The 21,728-nt window shown below is 40.9% G+C and overlaps 2 protein-coding genes across 9 annotated transcripts in view; one reads left to right on the top strand and one right to left on the bottom strand.

Moving 5' to 3' along the window:
* ASPH (aspartate beta-hydroxylase) overlaps window positions 1–11,211 on the top strand; it is a 102,413-nt gene extending 91,202 nt beyond the window's left edge. For all 8 annotated transcript variants that reach the window (XM_010708966.4, XM_085221176.1, XM_085221175.1 and 5 more), the window contains 2 exons: window positions 2,173–2,306; window positions 7,435–11,211. In XM_010708966.4, the coding sequence (XP_010707268.2) occupies window positions 2,173–2,306; window positions 7,435–7,585 (285 nt within the window). In that variant the 3' untranslated portion in view covers window positions 7,586–11,211. The remainder of the gene's footprint in view (window positions 1–2,172; window positions 2,307–7,434) is intronic.
* Window positions 11,212–11,236: 25 nt separating this feature from the next.
* Window positions 11,237–21,728, bottom strand: part of CLVS1 (clavesin 1) — an 84,170-nt gene continuing 73,678 nt past the window's right edge. Inside the window, exon 5 of the mRNA XM_003205070.5 lies at window positions 11,237–12,402. Coding sequence (XP_003205118.1) covers window positions 12,315–12,402 — 88 coding nt within the window. The 3' untranslated portion in view covers window positions 11,237–12,314. The remainder of the gene's footprint in view (window positions 12,403–21,728) is intronic.

Raw genomic sequence — 21,728 nt, 5'->3', positions numbered from 1 at the left:
CTGTCCTACCCTGAAAAGGTGCTCCTCACCACTGTCACATAACATTCATCCTTTTCACTGGGCCCTTGTAGAATCACAATGATAATATCCCTGCTGAGCCTTCCTTTCTGCAGACTGAGCATTCCCATCTCTCTCAGCATTCCCTTACATTTCAGAGGCCATTGCTTATCTTTGTGACCCTTCACTAGACTTGCTCAATGCGTCTATGTTTATTTTGGAGTGAGTAGCCCAGAACTGGACCCATCGCTGAGAGTGCTTGAGAGTAAGGATCACCTCCCTCAACCTGCTTGCAAGGTTCTGCCAAAGGCAGCCCAGGAGGCTCTTGGCCTTCTCTACTGCAAGAACACATTGTTTTAAGCTGTTGTTTACAAGGACCCTGAGTTCTTTTTTTCTGTGAAGTTGTTTTCCAGACAGCTGTTCTATAGCTAGTGATGCATAGTTATTTCTCTCTAGTGCAGGACTTTTCATTTTTTTGTTTAACTTCATGAGATTTGTGTTTCTTCCAATTTCCAACTTGTCAAAACCCTTATGACAGCAAAAAAAAATTGGTGTACCAGTCTTTTCTCCTCAATATTCTATCCTTGACAAGAGATGTACTCTTTCCCTTCATCCAGGACATTAGTGAAGCATAAACAGTGTTGGACCCAATACTGAACCCTGGGGTATACCTCTGGTGAGCTGTGGGTGTTGTGCTTTGATCACAGCTCCTTGAGCCTGTCTGAACTGTCAGTTTTCAGCCTCCTTCACTGTCAGTTTACCTATTTTCCACTTCATCAGTTTGTCAATGAGGATGTTATTGGCAGACAATGTCAAAAGCCTTACAAAAGTTGAGCTAAACAATACCCACCAATCTCCCCTCATCCATCAAGCTAGACATCTCACTAGAAAGCTGGTTAAGCATGATTTCCCCTTTGTAAATCCATGCTGACTGCTCCCAACCACCTTTTCCTTCATGTGTTTGAAAATGGCTTCCAGGATTACTTGCTCCATCTGTAAGATGAAACTGACTGTAGTTCCTCAGATCTTCCTTGTTGCCCACACTAATGACATGAACATTTGCTTTCTTACAGTCCCTAGGAACCTCCCCTGCTGTAGCCTTTCAGAGATTGAGGGTGGCCTTTTGACATTATCAGCCAGCTCCTTCAGTACTCCTGATTAAAACCTGCTAGGGTCTATGAAATGATTTTTTGAGTTTGTTTAATGTTCCTTAACATGAGGGTAAGTCTTTGCACCAGTCTCCTCCATTGTTCTCAGGTGTCTGGGATTCCTGTAGGTCAATCTTAGCAGTAAAGACTGAGGCAAAAAAGGCATCTAGTGCCTTAGCCTTTTCCATGGGCTTTGTCGTCAGATCTCCTGCCACATTCAGCCGTGGGCCTGTGTTTTTCCTATACTTCCTTTTACTGCTGTTGAATCTGTTGAAATCTTTAATGATGCCCTTCAATTTAACCTCTAGATCTCACCAGATGAGCCTTGACTTTCTTTCATCCCTGCACACTCTGAGTATGTCCTTTTGGGATAATCTCACCCTGCTTTTTTCTCTTGTATGCTTCCTCTCTTTATTTCAGCTTTTCAGTATCTCTGTGCTTCTTAACTGTGGGGATAGACTGTTCTTGAGCTTGGAGGACGTGATCCTTAAAAGTAAACCAAATTACCTAGACTGCTCTTCTCTCCAGCACTGTGTTTTTTGATATTTTTCCTAGCAGATCCCTGAATAAACCAGTCTGCTCTCCCAAAGCTGTGGGTAGTACTCCAGCTTTTTGCCTGTCTCCCTATCCCCATGATCCTGAACTCCATCACATGGTTGCTTCAGCTAAGACTTTCAATAGCCTTCCTAATCCCATTGTGATCTGAGAGTGACTACCAGCCAGTCACTCTGGCCATGTCTTGTGCCTCCTGTAGACCATCCTTTTAGATATTAAGCGTGTCTGCAGGTCTTACATTGGATATAGGATGTTTTTCTACTGACACACAGGAGATTATTCATTTCAGCCCAAAACGAAAAATATACATGCACAACACAGTATTGAACACCTTCAGGATGTGGGAATACGCAAGTATTGCTGAGACTCACAGAAGGTGATGTCATAGTGGAAGAGATGTAATGAAGTCCTGAACTCAAAGCAGTACGGTTGTGAAAATGACCTTGCTGAAGGCTTCTCTCTCTTCTTGCAGATCAAATATTCTGTCATGCTTCCAGGAACTCACGTTTGGCCCCACACAGGGCCCACCAATTGTCGGCTAAGGATGCACTTGGGCTTAGTGATACCTAAAGAAGGCTGCAGAATTCGATGTGCCCAGGAAAACAGGTATTGTCTGGGATATTTGGTTCGTTGGCTGTTTTTGTTGTTATTAATTTTCCTCTACCATCCTCAGCCCTGAAAAGATATGTGGTAATGTGTCTAATGAAAAGGAAGAAAAAAAAAAGAAAAAAAAAAAAAAAAGGATGTTCTACTGATCAGGAGGTGCTATGTATTTCTTTAAGCAGGCAACTTGCACCCTCGCTCTTGGTATAAGCATATCCATGTCAGTTGTCAAACAAACAATGCCAGAAGAATCTTTAGAGACATAGCTGCTCTTTCTGTGTTAGTGTGGGAAAAAATGTTTTTTTGTCCATGAAATCTGTGTTTACCTTTACAATGCCAATCTAATATGCTTGCCAAAAGAGTTGTTCTATCTGATCTATTTTTTCTTTGATTTGTGTTTGTTATTTAGTTTTTGTTTGTTTGTTTGTTTTAATTTTGACTTTGAATTCTATGCTCTTTACTTACAGAGCAACAGCTATTGCCCTGTTTTCACCACTGTAACCAAATACTATTGCATTTCTGCAGAAACCCTATTCCTAGCATTCATTCTGTTTCAAGATAATTTAGTTAAAAAATATTCCAGTTGAATTTTTATGTGATACTATATTTTCCTGTGTTTAAAAATATTAACTGTATCACTTTTCACAGACTTAACTTGCACAATTAGCTGGACTTCTAATAACACTTGGTATCTCAATATATTTATTTGGAATACTGCATATTTTGTCTATAGCATCTGAGTGCAACAAATGTTGACTTTGAATTCTTTTTGTGGTACTACTGTACAGTAATATTTGATATGATGAAATGAAACTCTACTCCTGTTTGCATGACTGCAATATGTGGCAAAGATTTTTTCCAGAACATCTGAAAATAACTACAACAAGAAATTTTTATAATTTTTGTAGATGCAATTATGCAACTGTTAAAAATGTTACTAGAGATTTGTTAGGGTTCCTGCCAACATAACACTGACTATGTCAGACTGTTAAACTATAAAACCTACACTGCCTAGGTTGTGACAAATATGCTTGTTTCCATCATTTCAATCCAGTATCCAAAACAAGTTTAAGATAGACATTGGGATGAAGGTAGAGATACCTAATGGGCTAATGGATTAACAGGAAAACATGAATTCTTTTAACTGTTGAACATTATTGTGAATTCAGATCTACGGTGACTGAAAGGCATTATCACAGGTGGCTATTCTGTGCCTGTGTAAACAAAGTGGTGATTTTGATTCCCTTCCAAGGTAGCAGGTGTCCACAACTGACCTCGTTATTGTAGCTGACTACTCTTCTTTGCCTTAATCTGAACAGAAGGGATAGTGGTGTGGAAAATGAACTTAACTACCCCCCTTGGTTCCTCAACACCAGGATGTGTCAGAGCAGAGTGGAGAAATGTCTGTTGTTGCTGGTGTGCTGCAGTCAGAGCATTTCACTCAGTATCTAGGCTTCTGAACTAGGTTCATGTTTATGCATCCAACTCACTCATTTGAAATGTAAAACTCACATTCAAGAGGTGACCACAGCCTGTGCTGGAATGTGCTAACTTCAGTTGATTTTGGCAAGAGCTATACATTCGAAGAGAGGGTTTTCATTTAAAGTATGCCTAGTAATGGCAATGAAAAGATGCTTTTACATCCTGTTACTCACAGAAGCCGATAGAGGTGAACTGCTGTGGAAAGAAATTACATCAGGAAGAAATCGTATCTTTAGCATTTTCATTTTCTCCTCTCCTAGTCGAACAGAACATTAGGAAGCTAGTGGTTTCAAACAGGAGAGCTGGCACAAGTATGAAGGTTTGACAGGGCTTTGATGCCATCCTTCTTTGGCTTCCTGTCCCATTGCTGCATGCACAGTGTAGAAAATTTTGTACCCATTAGTTCTGTGTCACCCAGTGTATGTTTAGAGGGACAATGCTACTATGCAGCTCATTCTTTGATGGACAGGCAACTCAGCTCTATCTAGTACTGTGATTTACTCTGTTACCTGCAAGAGAATCTTTTGATTGCTACCAGGAGCTTGTGCACCTCATTGTTATTCAGCACGGCTATAGTAATATAAGGTCATTGGGGTGTTTTGAAGTCTGAAGGAAAACCTAGGGAACAGTGTGCAGAAATGGTAGGTAAATAATATCTAGCTATCAGAAATCAAACATCTGTCAGATGTGGTAATCGTGTTTTGAAACGAAGATGCAGAATTACAGCCTTAAGCAGAAGTCAATCCAAAATCTCACCTGCGAGGGGTGACATAAGAGCTGAACAGGTGATATAAAACTACTCCAAAGTGGCTTAGCATCATGCCAGAGTACTGTTGTCCCTGTGGTCCCACTGTGAAGTGTTTCTGATACCATGAAGACATCTGGAAAATACTTATTTGCATACTAGTGGGTTTTGTAATCTATGCAAAAAGGGCTAATAGTTCTGTCAACTTTATGACTTCTTTGTTATGCAAAACAGCTCATCCCAGTATGATTGATGCAAATGATAGATACAGCTTGTAACCTCTGAAGCTATTTCATCTGGATACTTGGAGTTTCTGTTGTCTTTAAGTAGGCTTACACTTTCAGGATATTTAGCGCAGTGCTGTTTGGACTTTGTTTAATCAAAAATAAACATTTAAAAAAAATCAAAACAACAAAAAAATCCACGATTCTTTACCACATTACAGCATTGACTTGAGTAATACCAATGTAATTCTAGTGCAGTAGCAGAGAATCAGAGACGCAAAGCCAATATGACATAAAACATTTTTCCTATTGGATAGCTGACTCTGTAGCAGAAAAAAATACATGATCATACTTAAAACCTGCAAAAGGTAATTACGTGGGCCTTCAGTGTTCGTTTCAAGGCAGTATTTCAGTGTTATGCTGGTTGCCCACTGAAAATATGTTTAGATTATCGTTTCAACTGAAATAATCCTATTTCAATTTCCACTTTCCTTCAGAGCATTACAGGACATCCCCATAAATGTTGATAGCTAAGTTTTGCTTTTCTTGACTTAAATGCTCAAAAATACCTAAGTGACTTAGGAATCCAGATCTCATTTTTCACTGATTTTTTTTTTTTTTTTTTAACAGAAAATTGTTTTCCATTTGAATGAACATAGTTGAATGAGCTAAGCGATTTATTTCCATCTTTGATGACAAGATCTTTGCTTCTTTATCATCACTACTGTTCACAGTTTCTAATTTCCTTTCAGGGCATCAATGCTCATAAACTGCTTCTCGTGTTGAAATACTTGATTATGCATTCATAGTAGGATGGCTTTAGGAAGTAACATTGGTTGTTACTGACTTGACTGACTGTTGTATCCCTTCAGATGAGACTCAATGAATAATCAAACAAATGCTTCTGTCTTGCTGCGATGTAAAATAAATTTGCTTTTTGTACCACTACCTAACTTTATGTCAGGCAAGCTATGTAATACAAACTGCCTACTTGCATCTAAATGGAGTAGGCAAGACTGTGATCTGAAAGGCAGACAGTGTGATGACTCTTATGTTCTCTGCTCATATGCTGATTTTTGCAGTATTAAGGCTGCAGGTAACCAGGCTTTAAATCTCTTCAAAATTATGAATTCAGATCTCAACAGGCTGGAGAAGTGGGGGAAATGAAGCTTCATGAAGTTCAACAAAGGGAAAGCCCTGCAATCTGCTAACAGATAACAGTATAGGCTGGGTGGGCACTGGCTAGAAAGCAGCTTTACTGAAAAGGGCTAAGAGTCCTAGTAGGCATGTTGAACATGTGCTCTTGTGGTGGAAGGCTAACCTCACACTGAACTGTATTAGTAAGTGCATATGAATCAATTTGAGGGGAGCAATTTTTTCCCTCTTCTGCACTCCAAACACTGCATCTATAGTACTGTCTCTGATTTGGGACACTTCTGTGCAAGAAAGTCATTGATAAGTTGAAGTGACTTCTGTGGAGGATGAACAAGAAAAAGCTGGAGCATGTGACACTCAAGAAGAGGTTCAGAGAGGTGATGCCCATCATTGTAGATATTAAAAACTCCACTAGATGAGAAACTGAGATATCTCATCTGGCTTCAACACTGCATCCAACTTTGCAGTAAGTCTTGCTCTCAGCAGAGGCTTGGAACAGATGACCTTCTGAAGTTTCTTCCGGCCTAAATTGTTCTGTGATTTTATCCTTCATAAAACAGAAAGAAATGCGGATTCCAGTGATATTTCCCATCTCCATTTGCTCTTGCTGTGGCTTTTAAATCTGGCCATTGTCTTAATTTTTCAAACAGTGGAGGTGCTTAAAAATTAGCTGGTTTGTGTAAGTCATGTTTCCCTTTTTGAGCCTAACAGAGGTACAGATCTTGGAAAGATTCCATTGTTACAACTTGGCTTTACGTATAACAGTGAACAGTAAGCCAGAGTACTTAGGTCCACTTTAGTGATCTCTGCTTTAGTGGTACTTGGCAAGCAGAGGGGGTTTAAATTGTGTGTTCTCGTGCTTTCAGTTCAACGTTAACAGTATAACCTGAATCAATGCATGCTATATCACTGCGGCCTTCCTATGAAGAAAAATTCTTAGACTCTTGAATGTGCTTTGAATGGATTTATAGGATATGACTTATATTCACTCAAATTATAAAGCAGGATCAGAACCTAATTGTGTTGTTCTGGTTTTCAGAGGAAAAAAAAAAAAAAACAAAAAAAACATTTAAAGTAATTTATTTTCAAGCCATATTGCTCATCATTCCATCAGTTTCCATTACTCACTGAGTGTATATCTGATTAGAAAAGAGGGAGAAGATTACTATACCGGTATTATGCCCCTGAGTTTGATGAACACTCCTAGCTTATTGGACTAAACTCTTAAAAATTATGTAAATAACAAATATTGCAAATGTCTGTGGGCACATGTGGCCATAACTAGGCAGAGGGAGAAAAAACAATCTCTCAATAATACTTCATTAGACGATCTTCCTGTAGTTTATTTCAATTAAATCTCTGATACTCCAGTATATTAACATTAGGTACTGAATTCCTGACTGTGCAACATATAACGTTTAAATGGTTCTCACATGTAGGAGAACATCCTCAGAGCTGATGTATAGCTTGCATGTGTCATGGCACTTCAAATACTGCACTAAAGCATGTTCTTTTTGTGTTGCAGAACCTGGGAAGAAGGGAAGGTTCTTATTTTTGATGACTCTTTCGAGCACGAAGTGTGGCAGGATGCTGAAAGTTATCGTCTGATATTCATTGTTGATGTGTGGCATCCTGAGTTAACAGCACAACAGAGACGAACCCTTCCTGCTATTTAAGGGATTATATCTGATGTGGAGAGCCAGAGGAGCTTTAACCTGACAGAGTATGCAAAAAGAAACATGCAGGATTAATTTATACAGCATATGAAGAATGCTAGTGTTGTAAAGGTTAAAAGAGATAATGACATTCTACAATCACAGAGGACTTGGATTTAAAAAACAGAAAGAAAGAAAAAAAAAAAAAGCAAAAAAAAAAAAAAAGCCATGTTTGGTTCATACTGATATAGCACTGATACGTATTGTTTTTCAGGCTGCAAGTCTGAGAATACAGATCTTATCTGTCAAGGAGCAATACAGGTCTGGATTTTCAAGCTGAGAAATGTGCAGATGTTTTTACCATGCCTGTATAATGTGTTCAAAAACAGTCATCTACCTGCCTGGCCACGTTCAGGCACAAGGTTTGCAATAATACATCTGGGAAATACTTCCCGGGCTTCTCTCTGGGAAGCAGCAGGTATGGTATTTATAGACACATGCATCCAATCAGCTTTGATAATCATTGTGCAGTTGTAACGTTAACTGCTTTAGGTATAAAACATGTCCCTATGTTATCAACTCTAGAGAATGTGAATGGATTGTGTGTTTTGTTGTTTTTTCTACCTGAATAACTATTTTTCTAGCATAATTATGAACAGATCTTCTTCAATCAACCACTATTTTTAAAAATAATGTATATACAAAGTGCATCTCTAGCTATAAGCATATATTGTACATTGTGCTGTAGCACAACAAAAGTAGTATATAAACAGATTTCATTTTGCCTCCTGCGGCCTTCTCTTGCCTTCCTAGAAATACAAACAGAAACTTGCATACTCTGCTTCTTAGTAGAGCGTTGTCCTTCTAAAACAAAATAGTTCTCTTAGCAGGTAAACTTCAATTTTGTAATGTGACATTGGAAGATGTTGAATTGACCTAGTGGTGTTTTCCTTTTCTTGAAATGTATGGTACAGTCCGGAAGCAGTGTTATCACAGCATAATTTACAGTATACTCTGTATTTGCTACCCAGAGTTTGTTGTATGTTAAAAAAGCCTTATTTTTAAGAGAGAAATCCTCGATGTTTAAGCAGTTGGCTGTTCTTTTGGTTCCTCACTGTTTGATGGGAGATGGAAGGTGCAGAAGCCTCCACTGTTTATTTCTAAGAACACTAACAAATTAACCAGAGTTTGCACAGATAATGTTTGAAACCAGCTGTGATCTACTCACCTGCAAAGCCAGTGGAAATGGATAGGTGTGCTAGGATGCTCGGGTCTGCTCAACCTCATCAAGAGCAGTGGCATCACTAGTGAGGGTTGTGAGAGACAGGTACTAAGCAAGGAGACATGAGGGTTACTGAGTCTTCGGAGCTTTGGCCTCATGGTTTAAAGGACTCTGAACAGTTGTCTTATTTGCTTAATGTTCTATGATTTTGTACTACATCATGGTGCCTAAGTATTGTAAGTATAAACAGCACATGCTGCATGATTGCCATATTTGCTAGGCAAAAATATAGGCAGCAGCCTTGCATTCCCATAAATTGAATACTTCTTCAGACTTTGTATTTTATTAAGTAATCTTGTAATGCCATGTAACGCATGACAATTGCACATAAGCTGTTGTAACCCATTTCTGGAGGTGTGCACTTTAATTTCCTTTCTGACTATTAAAAAATAAATGGAACACACACTGATAAGCCCTCTCTGATCAAGAGTCAGTTTTAGGTAGCAGTGGTAATTAGACTTTAATGTGTTGTCCATATCAGCGATAACACAGAGTACCATCTGCTGTAAGGTGACAGTTCTCTGTGAATAATCATGGAAACTGAGAAAGATTTATAAGTTTCACACTTTAGAAAATATAAAAATACTTTTGGAGGCTTTACAAGAATTATGTATAAAACTGGAAATAATGTACTTTTTATATTAAGGAGTCGTAGTACAATAAGAAAAAAAGTAATCCTGGTAGTTGTTGAGCTGGGCTGTGCTTTGTATCTCCATACACTTATCAAGCAGTAGAAATTATAAACTATTTTGCTATTCTATAAAATAAAGACATAGTTTGTAATGAAGTAATCAAGAACTGTTTAAACCAAAATTAGTGGCTTAGAAATGCTTTTATTAATATTGCATTTTAGTTTCTATAGCACAGAGTGAACACTAAAGGAATGGTAAAAACTTTGGAGCTTTATTTATAAGAAAACATGCTGTCCTGATCGTTCCTTTGAAGTCACATGCTTTATATATACAGATTGCAATTGGCAAATAGATCAAAGTTATCTTCCTAGAATGTGTGTGTGCCTGAGTGGCACTGTTCATTAAACTGTGTAGTGACATAGTGACCGTTTGATATCTTAAGTGCCTTGAATGTGACAAGGTTTCTTGTGAATAGCTGCTGCAGCACTGAAGTGATTCTGCTCTCTGCCTACCTGTCAAGAGTAGTCTCTCTTCTGAGACCATCTCTTTTTGTTAGATTCATTTATTGGATTAGATACAAAAATGGTGAATACATATATATATATATATATATATATATAGCAAAACACAGAAATTAGGCAGTGAATAAGTAGTATGTTATTTTAGTTACTCCTCTTTGCCATCCAGTATTTCATGTTGGAAAAGCTTTTTAAATATTGGAAATACCAATGGATGAAGTGAATGGAAATGCTTTTCAGATTGAGTACTACTGCAATTTAAATGTTTCATTCTTCAGCTGTGTTTACAGAGGGAAATGGCAGCACAGGGCATTTGTAAAGTAGTAAGTACATACTTGAATGAGCAGTGTAGGCCATCACAAAGATTCAGTGGCAGTGGAGATAAGTGTATTAACAGAGAAAAATTGCAAACCAAAGTATTTCTTCACTAATGCTGCAGTGTAGTAGGTGTCTGCCTTGGTTTGTTGTTTTGTTTTGTTTTTATGTATGTTTGATTTACATTATGCTTTAAGCAAGCATGCTGTGACCAATCCAAATGTCTGAGAGTCCTCATGAGCCTTGGGGAAGGGGGGAGCTGTGTCCAGTCGCAGCTTTCTGTAGTGGGTTATAATGCCATAGGGTAGAGGAATGGAAAAAAAAACCCAAAGGTAAATGGGCTCAGTCATTTGTTTAATGTCCCTGCTCAGTGTGTTTGCTGCTTTTTCTGTCTCCTTTGCTGGGAACGTTCACTGCCCTAAAGACTCTCTACTGTGGAGGCCAGGCCTTGTCCCAGTAGCACACTTCTGCAGAGGAAGGTTATTGTGAATGAGACTGTCCTGTACACATACAAGCAGGTACAATCCTGTTGTGTTAATGGGATCTGTAGGGTGTCTTTTCTGCCTTGTGCAAGCATAACGGGCTGTGAATGAAGACAGTGTTTTGTAACTCCATTTGTTAGGGATGACCATTTCCAGCTGACCCAGGCCACCACTTTCCGAGCATTGCTTATGAATCCGATGGATGCTCCAGAGCTGCATGAAAAACTCTTGTGCAGCCTGTGAGTTATCATCTTATTTCATATATGTATGTTTTATGCAGTTATCTTTGATATGTTGGTGCCAACCCCGTGTTCTAGCAACTGTCAATGCATGGCAATTAAATTGAAGACAAAAAGCATGTATGGTGGTTGTAACTGTTTTAGGAAATAAAGTCACTGCTCATGCAATTTGATAACAATTTTTCTTTTATTTCTTTAATCCAATTTCCATTTCAATGAAGGGATGGGACTCTTCTTGCACATAGAGCAAAGAGAGAGATAACAAACTGATCTTTGGCATTTCAGTTCTTCTGTTTGTCCACATTTCCTTCTAGCAGAAGCCTGTACTGAATAATTAATTCTAAGTTTTCCTTTCTCATGGCCCGCATCAGCAGTCAGCATTCCCTTCTGGCTACACCTTTCACTGACTGCAGGAGGGGAGGGGGTAAATGGTTCTGCAGAGCTTTTATTTGAGGTTGGGGCCTAAATGAAAAATCTGAATGAACCATTAATCACTGGTGAATGTGTCCGGTGGGTCTCCCTGCCACCCCCTCTCATACAAACGTACACATCTAATGGGTTCCCGAGTTGCCTGTGGAAAAACACATCGTTAGAATTAAATAATTGCATTCCAAGTTGTCTATATCTGCTGCCCACGCAGCTCATTTCACTTAGCTGACAGTTTTGTAAGGGTTTCAAAAGTTAAGGATCCTTTTTGCTAGATACTGAAATAAGTGACCCCCCCTAAAAGCAATATGGATGAGGCAATCGCAAAGTGTCACGTTGTATGGCATTATGCTGGCACTGATTTTTACTTTTTTAATACAAAATCCTTCCGCAGATCTCAAACACACTGTAGATAATGCTGTTTTTGCCCTATGAGCCACGCTGAACAGTGCAGACTTTAAAGATGCTTTGCTTTAATACACATTTAACCTTAGCTTCTATAAAATTGAGCGTCCCTACTGGAGGCTTCAGGAAAACTTCTACTGACACACACTGGTTTCTTTAAAAGGAGAGGGCAGTCCCATCATTTCCAATTTTTTAATGCCAGAAGTCCAAAAAGGAAAGAAGATGAAATTCTTTACATATGGACAGACCCCCACTGCGTCTTCCTTCGCACCCTGTGTCAATAGAAAGGCTGTTCAGCGTTGGCTGCATGGGCAGATGGCTGGTGGCTCTTGTTACTCGCTGAAGAAAGATGAAGGACTTGTTCTCAAGCGAAACGCGTGTGAATGCGTATCGTGTGCTCGGTGGTTTCTGGGTGGGTGGGGTCTGGATGTCTGCGGTCAGCATGTGGGGCTTAGTCCAGGGCCAGCAGTGGCTGGGTGTTCTCGCTTTCCCCCAGGTCCTCGTGCTTCAGCGTGCCGGCTTCCACCACCGACTGGGACCTGAAAGGAAGAACAGGGACGTGCCAGCGAAGGCTGCTGCAGAAAAGCTCCCTGTCCTGCAATCCCTTTGCTTTGCTTCGCTTCATCATTTTTGCTTTTGGCCATTTTTAAATGTGAATAAAAAGTGACTCCTTAATTATTTCAAGTGCTGTCAAAATCTTTAGTGCTTAGCTACTATCCATAATGCTGAATGCACACAGCAAAGTGAAGGTCTGCTCCTGAGGTACCATGGGATCTGTTGGCGCTTCTTGTCCTCCTAGACAACATCGCTCTGCTCCCACTTACTTTGCACAAATAAAATAACACGAGTGCTCACGGGAGTGAGTCTCAGCTCATGCTTGTTACAAATCTTGAGACCAGCAAGTACATTAATCACATTTTACTGATGAGGAGATCTAAGGGGCAGAACTTCCCTGAGTTGCCCAGCTCAATGAAGAAACCAGCACTAATGTGATATAAGGGAGCTTCTTGTGTGCCCACTCCTTCCATTTATCTTTATCTCCTCATCTACACCCTTGAAGGAAAATCTTGTTCAGGGACAGTTAATTTTAAATTCATTTCTGTCTTCAAGGTGGGAAACATACTTTATCCATTGGTTCTAATGAGGGGAAAAAAAAAAGAAAAAAAAAAAGGCAGAACAAATGAGTAAGAAAGTGGAGCGTGGAGATTTCTGGCAGTGACAAAAGCTGAATGGGTTTAACCTAATGGGAAAATTCAAGAGGATTTCATTTTCTGTGGCCTGTGTGCTCCCGAGTTTGCCCACTGAGCTATGGAAGGAGGAACTGATGAGTATGTGGCAGAGATTCATTATCCTTCATTTTCTCTGCTTCAGGCTGAGAATTGCCTCCCAGTTTGTAGTCAGCAATGAGTTTTAGAGCAAAATCACTCTCTGGATCGGGAACTTTTCCAAAGGCAGCAGGAGCGAGCATTTGCATGTGGCATAATATCATTTTAAAGAGCCAGTTTTGTCATGGATAGCTTTTAGAATTAGGGATAACTTATTACTTTTGCGATGTGCCTGTAGTTCCCGTTTGATCATTACGGTAACCTTGGTTTAAGCATCAGCTATTTTATGAGATTAGAGATCGCTTCTCTTTTGATAAGCATCATTAATAAATTGCGTCCTGTTGTACTATAGCACTTGATCCCCAATGAATATTGTGACTGTGAATAACTTGTATAATTATTTTTCTTACGCCTGAAGCTTCTATGAAAGCAGTCTGCAAAAGAAAAGATGATTTGCAATAGGCCAGTGTTACATAAAGCATTTCAATCTGACCAGGAATTACATTTTGCTGTGGAGACCATAAAAGACAAATACTTTTTGAAAAAAGGCTCCCTATATGTATCTAACACACATTTAGTCTGAGGAAAGCAGCACCACTCTGTGTATGGGCAAGTTTACACAATATTAGTATCCTTCTATGTTGGCTGTATTATTAAAGCTAGTACTCAAGCTAGGTTTCTGTTTTAATAGTAATGCTGACCATTTTAACTGCATTGCCATTTTTTTTCCTTCACTGATGCTATTACTGATATTATCCTGTAATAAAGAAATTCATGGCAATAAATCCTCCGTGTGTATTACTGAACCCTGCAAATGAAAGTTCCCTGTGATCCTCACACTTGAAGGCTGGGGAATCCTACTAAGTTGTGACTGCTACATGTCCTCATCCACACTGGGGCTGCATGGCTCGAGTCTGGCCTTGCACAACATTCCCTATTCTGTATCTTTCATGCCAGTGGACACTGCATCTTTTACACTTGGAGCTGAGATGATGTTAAAACTTACAAGCTATCTGGTTTGAACTAGGTGACACCTACAGCTAGATCAGGTTGCTCAGAGTCCCATCCAGCCTGACCTTGGATATTTCCAGGAATGAGGCATCTACCACCTCTCTGGGCAACCTGTTCCAGTGCTTTGCTACTCCTACTGTAGAAAACTTATATCTAGTCTAAATCTCCACTCTCTTCTGATGATTTTTTATCTGTTGACATCAGGTACAACAGTTTTCATGGTTTCTTACACAATGTTTGCTATGTATCATAGCCGCAACTGTCGCACACTGTATTACTTTCAGTACTCATGTGCCACAGCTTTGGTCCTGTAAATGAAATATCTGAATTCAAAACTTTCAGGCTTTCCTCTTTTCTCCACTAAATCTTCCTAACAACCAGTCTGGAAGATGTTTGGGTGTGGAGGATTCGGTTGAGTTAAAACTTAATACAAGTAGGCAACTGCTTGTATCACACAGATGAGGTCCCTGGGCTGGCAGACTCTCTGTTCTGCCCATCTTTAACACAATACAAGCAGGAGACCTGGCTCCTGCAAAAATACGAGATCACTGTGGGTTGGAAGCCAAGTCTGAAGGAATGAACAGATGAGTCAATGCCCATAAACTCTCCCAGCCAGTTTCCCAGTCTAGTTAGCCTTGCTTGGGAGAGCAAAATGAAAATGGAAAAAAAAATGAATTCTCAGTCTCACTTCAGAGACATAAGTATCATTTGAGTGTGCTCCATTTAATGCGTCAATCAAAGCCCTCATGGTGTTTTTACTGTTCAGCAAGAATATTTGGAATACTGGAAAATCAACACTATCCAGCTGTTTCTCCAGCAGGCCAACCATATATTTCAAATGACAGCACCACACGTTGGTATGTACATCCATATCTTTGAGAGCAGATGGCTTTGTGTGTGTGTGGTCATTTTAATGCTACTCCCTCAAATTCAGTCAAAATAAAACCTTAATAAAACTCAAATGCAGGCTTTCGTGATGCATTGATTTCAGACGGCTCTTGTCAGAGTACAGATGAAGTGAATCACCTCACAGGGACAGACATCTGCTGGGTATCGCTTTTGTTTCCCATAAGAAATAAAACACTGAACCCCTGCTCTGAGCTAATAATAATTGCCAGCACATTGGCACATGATTGCTTTTAAAGACAGAGAACCCTCAGTTCTCTGATCCCTCATTTCGTGCCTTCCATCACAGCAAGGTGGATGTGCTGCAGCCCACATGAGCAAGGACACCCTCCGTGTGTTCTATGCTTCCTTTGGAGGCTTTTGCAGAGAGGGAAGGAGGGTGGCTATTTTTTCCCCAAGAGCAGGAAGCTTCCAGCTCTCAGCATGACATGCTGCAGCCGATCAATCAGATCCCATTGTGTGACTCTATTCATCTACCTCTCACTTCCCATCTGCTCATTTCCCACTAATTCCCTTTCCATTTCAGCAGCACCTCGGGGCTGCTCATCTCCCAATTATTCATTCTCTTTACAGAACATGAAAAGCAGAGAAAACACTATTTTAAAAATCACACCTATGGGTTTTCATATTGTCGAGGTCTGAGGGGCTTTTCTCTCTGCCTTCCTCCGTCCTTTTGGTGCAGGGCCCAGCACCCCAGAGCATGCTTTGCAACACACCCCAAGGGCTTGTCTTCATTAGGGGGAAAATTATTTTTTTCTTGCTGTAACAGAAACAATGTAGATGTGTTGACATGAATTAAGAGTGATAGAAAGTCCTTTTTTGGCTGGTGGGGCAGAGCTGAGCTGGCTCAAAGCAATCTGCCAACACAATGGGTCAAGGGGCAAATCAGCACGAATCTCCTGGCTTAATCTTGCTCTCATAGAAACATAATCATTATGGTTGGAAAAGACCTCTAAGATCATCTAGTTCAAAGACCAACCTATCCCCACCAAGTCCACTAACTCATGTCCCTCAGTGCCACATCTATCCCATTCCTGAACACCTCCAAGGATGGAGTCTCCACCACTTTCCTGGGCAGTCTGTTCCAATTCTTGAAGGTTTTTTTCCTAATATCCAACCCGGTGCAACGTAAGGCCACTACCACTCATCCTACCTTCCAGCCCCATGTCATACAGCAAAAGCAGCTCCCAGATCCTACATCACAAGTTTTCTGTCCCTGCAAAATGACACAGCCTTGCTGAGGCACTTTTAGGCTGGAAACTCAGGCAGTGCTACAAGAGGAAAACCCAGAAGGTGGGAGCAGCAGACATTCAGCCGCATGTATGAGGATGATGCAACCTCTTATTGTGGCCCTGGCCCAGTAGCACACACTGTGCTGACCCAGAGGGCCCCTTCCTCACTCAATGTTCAGGGCAGACGCTGCCAAGCTGGTAAGTGGTGATTTATTGCGCTTTCTTCCAGAAGTTTGGTGTGACACGTTTCCTGCCTATTATTCAAGCCCTCCTCTGAAGACAGCCTTTGTTAATTCCCTCCTGAGCTTTTCCGGGGAGTTCATCTGCACAGCACTTGTGTGCCTCTTAACTGCTAATTCATTTGCTACTATAGTACTGCTATGAGGATTCTTTTTTAATTTCCATTTTGTGTGTGAAGGACAGAAGTGAGATGAGGGTCCAGTTGTGCCCCTTTCCCAGTGCTGGGGCTCTGAATTTGCAGGGTTTCCAGCAACATGCAGCAGTTCTTGTAACCAAAGCACACCTCCCACTGATGGCAGCTGCAGGTGAGCACTGAGTACTTCTGGAAATTAGACCCAGAGTCTATATTTTGGCAGGCTGAGAAGCAGCAGTGTGCAATCTCACCATCTGTGCGAGGTTTGATTCAAGAAATTTGCCAAGACTACATGAAGGGCGAGCAGCACCCGCTTCTCTAGGGCTGTGCCAAAGGACTGCTCCTGGTCCCACAGTCCTCCCCATAGGCAACCCCGTTCCCTTGCCAGCTAGGAGTGCTTCCGGGCCCAGCTGCCTCCGGCCTTTTCCATCTGCCCTGTGGCTCTCACCCCAGTCACTCCAGTTCCCAGCTAGGCTCGCTGCTGAGTCTTTGTCTCCAGTTCTGCCTGCAGCAGGGAGGATGCAGCCTGGGAACATGGGTGCAGTCTGCCTACTCCCAGCTCTGAATCCTGCTGCAGCTTGGCCTAGAGCAGGACAAGCTGAGATCACAAGTAAAGGGTATAATTACAAGAACCCTCTGCACTCCATGGCCTGGACAGGAGCTGCACACTGTGGGCTCTGAACCATCAGCTGGAGCTGAACAGGTTTATTTGTGCTGAGGGGCCAAGCTAAAGCATGAGGCAATCCTTGGGGTCATTAAATGCCAAAATTAAATATGTTTCTACAGAGCACGTGTGAATTGCTTTTTCAAAGGCTTGTAACTCAGCCAGATGTAGATGGATTTCCACAAGGCAACAAAAGACATAAGCAGTGTAAAACCATTTGTTTTATTAAGTGTCATGTCTCTAATCTAGACTACTAAACTTTAGGCAAATTTATAGCTAGCTGAAGAAATAATTTACAATGCAATATTTTACGCAGCTTGAATGGCATCAGTTCTGCAGTTCCCACCTCCAGCCTGGGTCTGTGTCCCTGCACTGAACACTAGCAACCAACGGCTGCTAACAGATGGAAACCATGCTGCAGGTACCCCTGGGGAGCAGCCTACTGCCTGCCCTGTCCCAGGACAGGGGTCACGTCCACGTGCCTGTCCACCTCCCAAGGAATGTGCTTAATACAGCAGTGAGTATAAATCTCATGCTGTAGGTCTTCTGTACTGAGCAATAGAACAGAAATCTTACACAAACTGTTTCCCTTTTCCTCCAACAAATGTGGAGCAGTCTGTCTCAGCTACAAACAGAGCACCCAGGTGCCATCCATGGGCAGTGAGAAGCTTTCACACATTTTCATATGGATTTTTATTTGCTGGTATTTTACTGCTTCTGCAGTAAATTGGTGCTGACTGTGAACCAGCATAAAACATGACCCATAAAAGCAGAAACATATGGTGAAGGCACATTAAGGTCACACCAAGGATAACAGCTAGAAAGGTCTGCCTTGCACAACCCAGCTGGGCATATGGAGGAACCCATCTGAATAAATAAAAGCCTCACTTAAGTCACCCCCACCGGTAGCCCTTTTTGGGTCTGAAAATGTTCCACTCAGCTTTGGTGGGTGTGTATCAGTGGTGGTACCCCTCTATCTGGGAGCAGGATCCTGTTTCTGAGAATGAACAATGTGTTTAAGCAAAAAGTTTGTTTGAAAATCAGTCTGTTTGATAGCCCCCACACCAGGCAGCAATAATGGCAAACTTTAATCTGTATTTTAAAATCCTTTACTTCTAATCTAGGACATAAAACTCCATGTATTCTTATTTCAACAATACGTGGTAAAGCAACCCAAGTGATTTTTTAGCTGGTATGGGGGTTTTGATGAACCACAGGAGAGGTCATTCCATCTTTAGGTGCTCAAAAGTACTTCACAGCTGGAAAAGTTAATGGTGTCTTGATGCATGAGTTGTGTATTTCACACTAGTGTGTTTGGCTTGAAACTCAAAAAGTTTTATCTTAATTCTGGATTTCCCGAGTCTCTAACATGCTTTACTTGTGATAACAGTAAGAAACTATTTGAGAACTGAGTTTCTTAGCATCATCCCCAGTCACTAAATTGATCTCTCCAATGGCACGTGTGCTCATGGTGGTTAGGTTCCCAAATAGATACTGGCTTGCTATTCCCACTCAGCTGGCCAAGATGAAATGCCCTGCTGGCACACTGATAGGTTGCGAGCAGTCTCAAGTCCCTAACTGCTGGGCTCAGCCACACTCTATAACTATCCATTAGGCTGCACACCCAGATAAAGCCTCCAGCTGTTCCCAAAAAAAACAGCTCATCAACAAAAGCCAGCACGCACACTACAGACAAATGCTTTGCTTTTGTGTGAGCTCCCCGTTGGCTGCACCAGCTCAAGGCTGACCATCAGGGCTCGCAGGAGGTTTGGCTGCAGCTGAAAGGGAGGTGATTTCCTTCCCCATGCTCTGAATTTTCACACCATTTGCATTGCTCTCAAATTTCATGGCTCACAAGTGGCAGGTGCCCCGCATGGATGCAGAAGAGATGGTCCAAGACAGGGGAAGGGTCTTTTGCTATTGCTGCTCATACAGTTGTAAAAGGGATATGGCTGAGCTTTCAGATTGAACTCATATTGCTACTACTGTATCAATGCTAGTTTCTGCATTTATTACCCATTTCAATCTTTACTGAGCTGAATTTTAATTAAACGGAGATATTCCGGATGGATTTTGTTATTGTTAGTTGTTTTTTTTTTTCTCTCCCTGGCCATTAAGACTCATTATCTGGAGTCATCAGCTGTTTTCCTTTGTTTCCCATCTGTTCATGCAGTACTTGGATTCTGGGACTCTTCCCAGGGTGTGAGATAATTTCTGCAGATGGGAGTGCAATTTCCACTGTTTTGAATTTTCCCCAGTGGGGTTTCATGTGGCCACTGGTAGAAAAATGACAATTGTAATGGTTTTGATTAAAGATTTTCCTTATAACAGAAACTTGTCAAATCACACCATTTTTAAGATCATCCTGCTAGCTAGAGTCAGTAGCATTTTTCTTCAAAGAGGATTTTCAGTGCCTTCCCTATCTACAAAGACTCCATTCTCCAAAGCAAGGAAGGACTCTTTTTTGAAAACAAATCTTGTACAATTTCACATCACAGGGAGGAAATGCATTTGTTTGTGGTTGGTGAGAAATAACAACTGCATGTCATTGCTGTTAACAGAAACAGAAACTGGAAACTAATGAGACTTTGAGGGGCAGGTCTAGTCTTGTGTGACCTCTGGTAACCACCTCACATCAGACCTTTAACTCGTGCATCAGCGAGGTTGTCATATCCAAAACTCACAGCTTCAGTAGCTCACTCCTCTGAAGTCAAGCAGACCTCCTCCTCTAATTTCTAGCCAAAGTATACTTCTGTCAGCCTATTCCCACTTGATCTCGTGCCAAAGTCATACTTCTCCTTGAATAGCTGTTCTCTCTCCCTGGTTTTCGTTTCCTCCGGTGTTTCCATTTCAATTTTTGTTCTGGGAGGCAAACATGTCACTGTTTTCTATAGTTTCTCACCATAAAAACATGCTCTCAACTCTCCTAACCTTCCTCACACCTCTCAGGCAAAATTTATGTCATCTGCCTTGGTGACCAGAGGCAAAGCTGTGCTGGCAATCCTGAAGCCAAAGCACAAGCACGTATCTGTTCTAATACTATTTCCTCCTAATCTTATATATATATATATAAAATTTCATATATATATCCTTTTGGAGGAACATTTCTTTTCCAAAGAATCCAACATTTCAACATAGAAACACAGAATTACCACCTTTACCCAAGAGTTTAAAGACTTCTGTGGTGTGTGTGGAGGAAAGATTTTTAATGGAAGTGCAATATTTCTTTTATAAGGGAAAAAGTGATAGGGCAATTGTGAGGGAATTATGTTTGCAGAGAATACTAACGCTAGAAAATTGTTTATGCCTTGTGTAAATCTCCCATGGCCTGGGACTCTCGTAGGATCACAGAACCATAGAATATCCAGAGTTGGAAGAGACCTACAGGATCATCAAGTCCAACTTCTGGCTCCACATGGGACCACCCAAAAACCAGACCATATGACTGAGAGCATTGTCCAATCCTCCTTGAACTTCAGCAGCTTTGAGGCCATGACCACTGCCCTGGGGAACCAGGGCACAACCATCCTCTTTATGAAGAAACTTCTCCTAATACCCAGCTTGACCCTTCTCTCTCATTGCATTAGAGCTGTGCAATCCTAAATGGCAGGGAGGGATGTTTATAGAAAGGTAATGTTGAAGCCTGCAAACCTGTTACCAGGCCTTTATATCTGATCTAATAAGTTTAGTCACACCATTTTGCTTCTTAAGTGTAAGTTTTTACCTTCAGTTAGGCTAAAAAGTAGTTTCAGGGGAGGAAAAATCAAAGCAAATACTCGTAAGAGGAAATCTGGAGAAGCAGTGAACTTTTCACCTCTGACAGTTAGAAATGACCATGGGGTAGAAGATCAGATGGTTCACTTACCCGTTGAGTAACAAAATTAGGCTAAAAGTTAGATCTAGTCTGCCCAGAGGCAACATGACAAATTAGATTCATCCACTTGCCATATTTGTATTAATGCACTTTTGTATTAGTGAGCAGATTATAAGGGAAGACTTTGCCCCGAGGCAGGGTTTTCTGGCACTGAACTCATTTTCAAGCTGAGGATCCCCCCAGGGGCACTACGAGACCCTCACTTCTTTGCAGCCTAGGATGTGATGTTCAGCAAAGATTTGCCTCCATTCTGCAAACAGCTCTTAACACTTCAGAGCTTTTTTTTCCTGTAAGGTTATACTTTAAAGCCTCACAATATATTTTAATAGTAGCATAATACTTAGCATCTTTCTAAAATCATTTAGTTAGTTCCATTGCTAATATTATTAAAAAAAAAAAATATTAAATATGCTAATATTGAAGAAGAAGAAAAAAAAAAGAGTTCTCTGCAATAGGCTCTGTAAACTCACACTGGCTTCC

The sequence above is a fragment of the Meleagris gallopavo genome, chromosome 3 (genome assembly GCF_905368555.1).
Source record: "Meleagris gallopavo chromosome 3, MGAL_WU_HG_1.1, whole genome shotgun sequence".
Taxonomy (NCBI): Eukaryota; Metazoa; Chordata; class Aves; order Galliformes; family Phasianidae; genus Meleagris; species Meleagris gallopavo.
This window is presented reverse-complemented; position numbering and strand designations above follow the sequence as displayed.